The sequence below is a fragment of the Echinops telfairi genome, unplaced genomic scaffold, assembly GCF_000313985.2.
Source record: "Echinops telfairi isolate 266 unplaced genomic scaffold, ASM31398v2 ScPeMD7_443;HRSCAF=831, whole genome shotgun sequence".
Lineage (NCBI taxonomy): Eukaryota > Metazoa > Chordata > Mammalia > Afrosoricida > Tenrecidae > Echinops > Echinops telfairi.
This window is the reverse complement of record NW_022104341.1, coordinates 46,170,222-46,182,443: the sequence shown is the minus strand read 5'-3', so window position 1 is coordinate 46,182,443 and position 12,222 is coordinate 46,170,222. Positions and strand designations below refer to the sequence as shown.

At 40.3% G+C, this 12,222-nt stretch overlaps 1 protein-coding gene across 1 annotated transcript in view; it reads left to right on the top strand.

Annotated features, from left to right (window-relative positions):
* ST6GALNAC3 (ST6 N-acetylgalactosaminide alpha-2,6-sialyltransferase 3) overlaps positions 1-7,034 on the top strand; it is a 335,084-nt gene extending 328,050 nt beyond the window's left edge. The window contains exons 3-4 of the mRNA XM_045292040.1: positions 3,767-3,874; positions 4,904-7,034. Coding sequence (XP_045147975.1) covers positions 3,767-3,874; positions 4,904-5,090 — 295 coding nt within the window. The 3' untranslated portion in view covers positions 5,091-7,034. The remainder of the gene's footprint in view (positions 1-3,766; positions 3,875-4,903) is intronic.
* The last annotated feature ends 5,188 nt before the right edge of the window (positions 7,035-12,222 follow it).

Here is a 12,222-nt window from a genome sequence, read left to right as displayed (position 1 = left end):
ATCAAGAACAGAGGTAAACATCAAGGGGCAAGGGAGCTTATATTTTATTGGTAATAAAGGAAACGAAAGTTCTTATTTAAATGATATGCCTTCAAGCATGGGCTACATCAAGGTGTTGACAGCATCATTTTTCTGGGAGATGAGCAAGTAAATTTAAATAGTTTCCAAGTTGTAAGTATTTTGATTACCAAGGAGCAGTGGGCTGCAAAGCTTGGCCAGTGGAAACAAATGATTGATAGCTTCCTCTAACACTCTTGCCTTTAGTTTCCCTGCACGGCTCATTATTCTGCCACATTCATTTAAGCTTTCTTATTGAACTGAATTAGGGACTTAGATTCTCTTATCATCCCTATGGGGACGTTGATTGTTTATTTGTGGATGACAATAATTGTTTTTATCGATCCCCAAACGTGGGAGGTATAAAAAGTGTGATGGCTGGTGCCCAGCTTGTACGCAGTCAGTGCCGGGTGCGTGAGTGACAAATTAAAGGACAATATTTGGTCCCAGAGGAGACACTTTAGGTTTTTTTAAGACATTCAAAAGTTATCATTAGATCTCTCCAAGCTGAAAAGCATGTACAATTTCACATCTCTAAGTTCAACTCTTTTTGTAGTTGCTCTTATTGCAGCTGAAAGGAACTGCTTGGGTCTAATTGATACTTCCTTAGCTCCAGTCTGCCCACCCAGCACATGAGAGCGTACAGAAATGATGTAATTACAAGAATTCTCAAAGCCCGTGATATCCAGGCCAGCGAAGCTCTCTTGGGGCCCCAAATCACCAAGGTATTCATTCAGAAGAATTCCTGGGTCAACCCAGCCATTTCACCGATTCTATTGCAAGCATGGATTTTAACCTCAGAGTATTTTAAAAGAGAGCACTTTGCTAGCCCCAGCTAGCATGCACTATGGGCAGGAAACCTCATGTGATTTCCCATCCTAAATATATCAGAGGCACCAGGGAAAGAAGATGCAACTATCTAATTAAGTGCCGTGTGTAAGACAGGGCACTTGAGCAGTATGAGCCTCCCCAGTCTGAATTACAGGCAACACAGCTCACTTGAAGAGCTTCTGGGCTAATTGGCATGTGTCTGTCTTCCCAGACACAAGATAAATCAGATTAGGCCTAAAGGATTTAGATATCAGAAATGTGCTGAAATGTCCTTAGTAGTTATGGTGGTCAGTGACAGAGTGTGGGTTTATAGAAGAAGAGCTGACCACGCTCTAGTATGCCAAGGAATCTAGGTGGGGGCTAGGCATTTTTATCTGTTTAGCCTTTTTTTAAAATCATGTTATTGGGGGTTCATACAACTCTCACCACAATCCATACAGACATCAATTGTGTAAAGCACATTTGTGCGTTCATTTACCCTCATGATTACATTTGTTCTCCACCTAAGCCCCTGGCATCAGGTCCTCATCTTTCCCCCTCCCTTCCCACTGCCCCCCCTCATGAACCCTTGATAATTTATAAATTACTATTTTGTCATATCTTACACTATCCAACATCTCCCTTCACCCACTTTTCTGTTGTCTGTCCCCCAGGGAGGAAGTTATATGTAGATCCCTGTAATTGGTTCCTCCTTTCTACCCCACCCTCCCTCAACCCTCCAAGTATCACCACTCTAACCACTGGTCCTGAAAGGATCATCCATCCTGGATTCCCTGTGTTTCCAGTTCCTATCTGTACCAGTGTACATCCTCTTGTCTAGCCGGATTTGTAAGGTAGAATTGGGATCATGATAGTGGGAGGGAGGAAGCACTTAGGAACCAGAGGAAAGTTCTATGTTTCATTGTTGCTACCCTGAACACTGACTGGCTTGTCTCCTCCCCATAACTCTTCCGTAAGGGGCTGTCCAGTTGCCTACAGATGGGCTTTGGGTCCCCACTCCGCACTCCCCCTCATTCACAATGGTATGATTTTTTGTTCTTTGATGCCTGATAACTCATCCCTTCGACACCTCGTGATCACACAGACTGGTGTGCTTCTTCTGTGTGGGCTTTATTGCTTCTAAGTTAGCTGGCCACTTATTTACCTTCATTTAAGACCCTACATGCTATATCTTTTGATAGCCAGACTCCATCAGCTTTCTTCACCACATTTGCTTATGCACCCACTTGTCTTCAGCTATCATGTCGGGCAGGTGAGCATCATGGAACGCTAGTTTAATAGAACAAAGTATTCTTGCATTGAAAGAGAACTTGAGTGGAGGCCCAATATCCATCTGTTACCTTAATACTAGACCTATAAATATATGCACATAGATCTATTTCCCCATCCTCATATATAAATATATTTACATATGTACATGCTTTTATTTAGACCTCTATAAATGCCCTTTGCCTCCTAGCTCTTTCCTCTATTCCCTTTTACTTTCCTCCTGTCCCACTATCATGCTCAGCCTTTATTTGGGTTTCAGTAATTCCTCTCGGTTATATTGCCCTTGACCCACCCTACCAGGCCTCCTACACCCACACAGTTGTCAAACAATTTGGGAAGGTCGAAGTGCCAGTATGAAAAGCATTTCAGAGAGATCGACAATCTATCTGTTTTAGATGGCATGGGTCATCTTGGCTAAAGGTAAATAGATTCAGCTTTTCATTGAATAATTCCAAGAACTATTGGAAACCTAGGAAAGGCCTCCAATCTGTGGTCTGGAGACATTGACTACCCTCTCATTTCTGCTCTTCCCAGCTGTTTCTTGAATAGACCAATCGCTCTTCCATATTTATGTTTGGCCCTGGCTACTTTCTCTCCCTGAAACACTTTACCATCATATGATGCACCTGGTTTCTTTTCCCGTGTTCTTTCCCCCAGACCATTGCTCACTTTATCCAAATCAGCATCTCTGATGAGCATTAACAACACAGCCACCTCCCACCCTAATCCTGGAGCCTGCATGAAGTCAGAGACTTTGTCTGTTTTGATTACTACCGGGTGGCACAGTCGTTGTGTGCTGTACTGCTAACCGCAAGGTTGGCAGTTGAAAACCACCTGCTGCTCCTCAGAAAATGATGCGGCTTTCTACTCCCATCAAGAATTACAGTCTCAGAAACCCATAGGCACAGTTCTACCCTCTCCTACAGGGTCCATAGGAGTTGAAATCAACTGGCTGGCAATGAGGTGGTTTTGTTTCTTTGTTATCCCAGCTATCTAGAACTATGATGTTATAGTAGGTGTTCAATTAAAAATTATTGAACAGATGAGTAACATTAGCTTTGCAAAGAAAATATCTTGTGTCATGAAAATTAGTAAGGGAAAACTCAGAGGCTTTCATAAGTCAAGTGATTTCCCTACACAGCATCCAGTGTATTCCGGGTGTCCAAAAGGTCTTAGGGAAGTTGATATGTCCAGGAAAGCAAGATAAAACCATTATCATTCCATGCCCATCAAGCCTCTGAGCATCTTTTAAAAATCTCTCCTCTGATACACAAGACTAATTTGTGTCTTATGAAAAAATCAAATAAGTTATTTTTCACCTGAAAGGAACAGGATTAGTTGACGTCCGATATTTGCCATATGGTTTCTCTTCCATGCAACATAGCTTCAAGGCTTAAGGTAGCAAGAGTGAGGCATTCCAATAAATTATTCAGAGATAATTCAAAGTAAGCATGTGTCTTGGACAGATTGTCAAGTTTCTTCGTGCCTTTTATCCTGATAACAAGTGCTATGTTTTCGATAAAATGATGTTCATTTCTGACCACACTGTATTGTTGCTCTCTGTGTTGTTCTGTTTTGATTGTTTGTTTTTGTTCCCCTCCTCCCACAGAGTCCAGTCTGGCTCTTATCTCAGCACCGGGTGGTTTACCTTCATTCTGGCCATGGACGCCTGTTACGGCATCCATGTCTACGGCATGATAAACGAGACCTACTGCAAGTAAGATCACAGGAAATTATTTTTATCCATCTCCAATTCTGAGATCTTGTCAAAATATCACAATTCATTTTAACACCGTAAATCTGAGAAACAGATAAAGCAACAATTATTTCCTGGTGTTTTCGCCAACCTGACATTTTATTGTCAGTGCATCAAGTTGTGACTTTAAGGGGTGATAAAAAGAAAAATATTTTCCACGGTCTAATGTCAAATGTCACAAGGAACATTTTTTCCCTTAATCAGTGACATATCAGGGACTTGTGGCTCAAAAAAGGCAGAGCAAGTTTAGTGGTTATTTAATTTGCAAACAAGATTGTCATTGCTGCTCCTTTAATGGTTTGATGGATGACTATCTACTCAGTGTTTACATTTGATCAGGAAGGACACAGTGTCCAGAAGCCTCAGAAAAATGACAGATTAGCCAGAGTTTCTGGAAATTATAGTTCACAAATAAGTGAGTAGCTGGCCAGCTCTTTATTTAAGAAGGGTGTGTTTATCCACAGTCTATCCTCGTTGGTAGGATAGTTTTTAATTAGATAATGAAGCAAGTCTTCAATCGTTCACCAGAATAATGGAATATATTTCTGCACCAAAAATTACAATCTAATTCAGACAGCATTTTAATCATTTAAGTCAAAATGGTTGCTCTCAGCCACAATCTTCCAATCACAATTAACTATTTCAACCTAAACAGCTTACTCTGAACATCCCTTTTCTCCAGTTCTGAAAAACCATCAGGCAATGCAGAGTTTGCTTCCACTAATACCATTTCCTTCTTCAAAGGATAGCTGTATGTGGGAATATAATTGATATGTTATATACATTTTATTTGATCTATTAAAGCACTGAGGAGCTGGCACATCTTCCTAAAAGCTTTCATCCATTAATAGCTTTTAACTGAGTCCATGGACAAGAATCACGTATGGCTTTTTAGTAAATGCATTTACTGGGCACATAATGGATTCTTGTAAATGTATACTCATTCTTCATCTCCATCTTTTTCTTCTTGTTCTTTTCTCTTTTTTCTAGGACAGAAGGATATAGAAAAGTCCCCTACCATTATTATGAACAAGGAAGAGATGAGTGTGATGAATATTTTCTTCATGAACATGCCCCCTATGGGGGGCATAGGTTTATCACCGAAAAGAAAGTATTTGCTAAATGGGCCAAGAAACACAGGATAATATTTACACATCCAAACTGGACAATCTCTTGATGATGCCGCTTTTTAAATCATGCCACCCAATTTGATGGGATACTAATCCTGCAACTGTGATGCTGATGCTGATGGGGTTGATGATAATGAGGAGGAGGAGGAGGAGGAAGATCAGGACAACAACAATGATGATCACGTTCCTGTACTCTCTCAGACATGGACAGTCATTTTGCCAGTCACTTGAATTTGGATTCTGTGGAAGGTGGTTATGTTCATTAGGTTTTGTGTGAAGGTTCAACACTACATTCTGCACTTTATAATTTAACTGGAACTGAAATGAAGGCCAGTGACATTGCAGCTGTGACCTAAGAAATGGGATGATTATCCTTCGAGATGTCCGCCCAGAATTCTTGAACTGTGAGTAACTTCCAAAAGCCTCGGCAGTTGGCCACATGAAGCAGGGTTATTACTCTGCAGTCTATTGAACTTGAACAGCTCCAAAACTTTCAATAATGGTTGATTGTCGTGCAGGGACTCAAGATATGGTAACTGGGCATGATGGTCTTACTCCACTTACTAGTCAGCCTGACAGAAGGGACGGTATCTCTTCATGGCAGACCAGCTTCATACAGCGAATGCCCCAGCCCCATCGCCGAGCTAACCAGGAAGACACTGTGGATATCCTTGCCGTCAGAATCACTTGACTATCTCAGACACTTAAAATGGGCCAGTTCACGAAGTTTGATGAATTTCCAATCTAGCCACTCCATTCTTACTACTCCAAATAATGTAACTAAACGTGTCATTAGAATGATCTATATTAATGTTTGGATATTTTGGGTTGAGTTCTAAATATGTCATAAAGCTACTTAATACATAAGATAGCAACTTCAATACTGTAATAATATGTACTGTGAAATCATTCCTAAAACACAAGCAAAAGGGTTTACTAACCCTGCTTCAACATATAACAGCACAAAATTTTGTGCTTTTTAAAATCATGAAACCAAGAAAGCAAAGCATATTTTTACATCAACTTGTATACTATCATAATTCATAATGTATATTTGTATATTCAGATATCTATTTTATAAACCCAAGATGTGTCTCTCCATACATAATATTGTCTTTGCCAAGTGCCAAGAGTTAGACCTGGAGAGGAGACTATTCATTGTATGAAATCTGACCAGAGCTTCTGCCTTCTAGGGGTTTATTTTCCCCACAGGGTAACAGTTGTTAACCATAACAACAATAAGAATGGCCTTAATGTCCAATGTGCTCTGCCATTTAAGGGCCTATGCTACCCCATGTGAGACCCATGACCATTGCCTTGGCATTTTGACATTCCTTTAACAGATGCTCTGCAATTTTTTCATTGCTATATATTCCATATTGCTCCCCTCATTAATATTTGTATAGAATAGCATTTAGGTAGACTAATAACCAACTGATTTCGATGCCAAAAACAATGAATTTGCAAGAAGTGTCACAAGGATAGCCTTGGCCATCGACTAGGACCTTTGTGAACTGCTCAAGGGCAAGGGGAAGGATGAGGAGACAGAGACAATGGCAGGAAATGCAAGCAGAGAAATATACATTTCTATCCCAGGTTTGAGACAACTCTGGTCTCCACTTACTCATTGCTCAGAAAGTACTAGAGGATCGATTTGCTGAGAGCATAGTTGAGAGGCCAAAAAACATCCGGGCAGAATGGTTGGAGAGACAAAGGCCAGGTTTAATTACTGATACCTGAAGAATGATGTAGAGGCTGGAAGTGGTGAGTCATTTCACCTCAGAAGCCTTTTGGAGCTCCTTGAAAGTGCTAAGTCCATGACTAGTTGTTATTAAAATATACCATCTTGGATGAATGCATGTTCCATGCTCACTTCTGCCAGGTTGCTACCCTAGTACTCATCCACAAAAGCACCCGTGCACCAGGTCCCTGATTGGAAGAAGTTATTCTTTTGTTATTTCCTCTTAATTCTAGGAACGTTAGGTTTTTGTTGTTGGTTTTTTTTTATTTGTTTGTTTTCACTAATGATGAATAGAAATGTTCACTGAAAGAAAAATAAACAGATACAAATGTTGAAACTGTAGTGCAGACCTTTATTTTCTCCCCACTGGAACAGAGAAATTACACTTTCAAATTAAAGAGAGTCCTGGATAGAATGCCTGGGGCCATGAGATAACGGAATGTATTTTGTTCTCTAGTAAATGGCAGGCCAGTTCTACTTATTTTCGAGGAAACTTGGGAACCCTTTCTTGCTTTCCTCTGACTGGTTTTCAGCCCTCGGTGTGGCTGTCTCCAACGAGGAGCCTTTCGTGAGGCCTGGGGCTAGAAGTGGACGTCTGTCAGTATCCCGTCCTCCACAGCACATGGGGGGGGGGGTATAAAATAGACACTGGCTCTACACCTGTCTCCTGTTCCCCTGGGCTGAGTTGGTGACCTTGTAGCCTTGTATTCCAACCCAAGGCGACCCCGTGTGTGCTGCCCCCCCCCAGGTTGTCAAGACTGTGACCTTGGGGAAGCGGATCACCAGGTTCCCCTCCTCCCCTCCTTTCTATCCTCGTTTCAACTCAGCTTGGCCTGTTCCATTTTTATTTTTGTTTCCTTTTGATGCTTCTAAAAGTAAGAAACGACAACAAAAATCCCTCCTCCTTCTCAAATTTGAGACTGGTGTGGTTGATTTTGGTAGCCTCTCATAATTTATTGTTCCTAATTCCCTGTGCGTTCGCTTTCTATTCTTTACTCTCAGCTTCCTAATGCAAAGTCTGATTTCTCCCATGTTAAGAAGAAATTTCCCATCTAAGATTTATGGATAGAGAAAAGCACAGGAAAGGAGCAATTCAGGAAGAGTGCCCTGTCATGCAAAATGCTGGCTAATTGTCAGGCTCTGGTTCACTGAAAAGGGATTTCATTCAGCATCTACTTATTGGAAAATTTAATGACCCTCACTCATCACTGATAGAAATGTATCCAGGAAGTTAATTAACATTTGGAAAAAATGAAAATATTTCACTATCATCCAAGGTTTTAGGCAAATGTAGTATGGAAAATGACCCCAATTTGCTGAAATCAGCATTAAAATATGCAAGCCAAAAATACTAGAGTAAACATTATTTTTAATTCTGCAGAATCCCATAAAAAGCAAGGACATGTAAAAGGTTTTATAGAATGAATATCTAAACCATTTCTAAGTTAACCCTCTGATAAGTAGTGGTGATTTATATTGTCATGATGTTAATGTGAAGAAGAAACCTTTTAGACTATGATCTTACATTGCTATGGAATCTATTAAAGAAAAACAATTTAGGGCCAGGGGTGTTTGTGTGCGCAATGACACTGTGTGTGTGTGTTCATTTTTACCTATGGAGAAAGAGACATGTATATAATTCTATTCCCCACAGAATAAAACCTCTTTTAGAACTCATTTGAATCTCAATGGAAAAAAAAAAGAAAGAAAACAGTTCAAAACGAAATGTACTTTAAATCTTCAGTGTTTTGAGAAATAGTCCATACAATCATATCCAGTGGCTGCCCAGGAGAATAAAGCTAGAGCGGCTGGTGAATCTAGAACTGAGAACACAATCAGACGGCACAGCTGTCACAAAGCAGACTGGTAAGTCCAGCAATCTGTGTGGTAGGCTCTGCCGAATGCAGCGCTGCTGAAGTCACCGTGGAAAACACGGCATCAAGCTTCATTCACGCTGAAAAAAATGAGTGTGGCTTCTCCCCCGTTCTAATCAGCCCGTCTTTAGCAAAAGCAAGACACAGATTTGCATGATTTGTATTCTATGGCTAGAGAACTGTGACCATTGTGGAAGTCTGAAAATGCCTATAGAGATATCTCTTTGAGGATTTGGTGTGAATCAGGTTAGGTGGGGGAAGGTCTGAGTTGGGAACTGAGATCCTCTCTGCTGACCTTTCTGGAAGTGCACGGCCATCAGCAGCGAATCTAAAGAAATTCTCTCATGACGTCCTTAGGAAAATACAACTGGAAAGTCCTTTGTCTGGTAGTGTTAATTGGAAGTGAATTATATGCTCAGTTTAACTTTGATAAGCAATACAGTCAAATAGCTGTCTTGTAAAAATCTTTAACAGCATACTCCTTTAGTATTCAATGCGTTTTGTTGAAGCAAAGAACAAATAGTGTTGTCCAGTGTCAATTGTGTGGATGTCTCAGCACAACAAAGTATTTATAATCAGGGCCAAGGGGGGGGGGGATGCTTTTTCCTTAACCGCATTTTTTTAAAGCAAGAGTTCATCATCTAAATAGTGTATGTATAGCTCTGATGAGTGAAGGAGCTAGTGGCTTCACTTTTTAAATAGCCTAGACTTTTAAAGCTGAAAGGTACTTTAAAGACCAGTCACTTGGACTTTCACATATTGGAGTTAAGGAGATAGAGTGTATTCTTTCATAAACAGCACACCCATATAAATACACATGTTGTTGTTAGATGACATTCCCACTCATAGCAACCTTATGCACAACAGAACACTACCCAGTTCTGCGCCAACACAATTGTTCTTATGATTGGGCTCATTGTTGCAGCCATTGTGTCAATCCATCTTGTAAAGGGCCTTCGTCTTCTTCTCTGCCCATCCACTTTACCAAGCATGATGTCCTTCTCCAGGGACTGGTCTCTACTGACATGGTCAAAGTACAAGAGGCAAAGTCTTATCATCATTGTCTCTAAGGAGGGTCTGGCTGTACTTTTTTCAAGACAAATCTGTTCTTTTAGCAGTCCATGGTACTGTCAATATTGTTCATCAACACAATAGTTCAAATTCGTCAGTTTTTCTTATGTCTTCCTTATTTAAAGTCTAACTTTCACAAGCAAATGAAGCCATTGAAAATGCCATGGCTTGGTTCAAATGTTCCCTAGTACTCACAGTAACATCCTTGTTTTGCAAGACTTTAAAGAGGTCTTTTGCAGCAGATTTACCCAATGCAGTTTGCCCTTTGATCTCCTCATTACTGATTCCATGAGCATTGATTGTGAATCCAGGCAAGATGAAATCCTTGACAACTTTGACTTTTTCTCCATTTATTGGGATGTTATCTATTGATCCAATTGTGAGCGTTTGAGGTTTTTTCCTCATTGAGTTGTAATCCATACTGATGGCTGCAATCCTTGATCTTCATCAGCAAGTAATTCAAGACCGTCTTATTTTCAGCAAGCAAGCTTCTGTCATCTGCACTTCTCAGATTTTTCATAAACATCCCTCCAATCCTAATTCCACATTCTTCTTAATATAACCCAGCTTCTCTGATTATTTGCTCAACATACAGATTGAATAAGTACGGTGAGAGGATACAAACCTGACTCTCACTTTCCTTGGTTTTAACCTATGCAGTATATCCTTGATCTGGTTGTACAACTGCCTCTTGATTCATGTTCAAGTTCTGCAGGAGCACAATGAACTGTTCTGGAACTCCTAATTGTGTTAGTCTGGGTAGACTAGAGAGACAAATTCATGTACACTCATATGTGTATAAGAGAGTGTTTTATATCAAGAAGCAATTATGCATCAATAAAACATCAAGCCCAGTCCTGATCAAGTCCATGAATTCAATATTAGCCTGTAAGCCCAATATTTGCCCATGAATTCCTCTTGAGACCCATGAAACACTTGCAATGACTCCAAATGCAGGAAGATCACAGGTCCATGGGTGGAAAATCTTGTGGATCCATGGCAGTGGAAGCATCTCAATGTTGGCAGGAATCTCCATGGTGCTCTAGCATAGCTCCATGTGTCTTGTCAGCAGGAATATCTTGCAGGGAGTGAATGTGTGTCTTGCCTCCAGCGAGCTGTTTATCTCTTTAATGCCTCCAAATGAGGTCACCAAGCTGCAACTTGATTGAAAGGCTAAACTCCACCCCTTCACTCTTGTCTCAAATTGACAACAGATTATGTGACTATCACACTGATCTTCTCAAAGTTACCCATAGTTTGTTATGGTGCCCAAAATCAATGCCTTTGTACCGTCAGTGAAATACAAGTAAACATCTTTCTTGTACTCCCTGCTTTCAGCCAACGCACCTCTGACATCAGCGATGATATCCCTCATTCCACATCCTCTTTTGAATCTGGCCTGAACCTCTCTGGCTGCTTCCTGTCAATGTATTGCTGCAACCATTGCTTGATGATATTCAGCAAAATTTCATTTGCATGTGATATCACTGATACTGTTCTACAATTTGAGCATTCTGTTGCATCACATTTCTTCATAATGGGTACAAGTATGAATCTCTTTCTGTCAATTGGCCATGTAGCTCTCTTTCAAATGTCTTGACCTGTCAGACTCATGAGTGCTGTCAGTGCTTCACACACTTGTTGAAGCATTTTCATTGTTTCCAACTCCTGGAGCCGTGGTTTTGGCTAATGTTTTCAGTGAACTTGGACTTTTTCCTTTATGGTACAGTGAACTTGTGTATTCTTCCCAAGTTCTTTCGATGCTTCCTGCATCATTGAATATTTTGTCCATAGAATCGTTTAATATTGCAACTTGAGGCTTGAATTTTTCCTTGAGTTCCTTCAGTTTAATATATGCTGGGTGTGTTCTTCCTTTTGGTTTTCTTACTCTGTGTCTTTGAATATTGCATTATAATAGTTGACTTTGTCTTCTCAAGATAGACCTTTGTATTTACTGAACAGTAAAATTCAAAGTAAAATGATTTCATCATGTCTTCCATTTGCTTAACCTCTAATTAAGAGCATTCCATTTGCCTTGTTCTGATTAACAGCAAGTTTCAGCGTCTCCTCTGACATCCACTTTGATCTTTGTTTGCTTTCCTGTCTTCTTAATAACCGCTTGTTTTACTTATGATGTTCTTAATGCCATTCTACAGCACATGTTTTCTGTCACTCGTGTTCAATGTAGCACGTCTGTTCTAGAGATCTTCTTGAAATTTGTGTGGGATATTCTCAAGATAATATTTTAGCTCCCATGCACTGTTTTAATTTTCTTAAACTTCAATGCGTTCTACAGTCAGCTCCTGGCCTAGCTTCAGCTTCTGGTATTGAGCTTCTCCATCATCTCTTCCCACAGATGTAGTCAATTTGAATTCTGTGTTTTATGTTGTTGACAAATGGTATTTGCAATGAACAAGTCCTTGATCTTACAAAGTTCCACCATGCGGTCTCCAGCTTTGTTTCTATCACTAAGACCATATTTTCCAACCACTC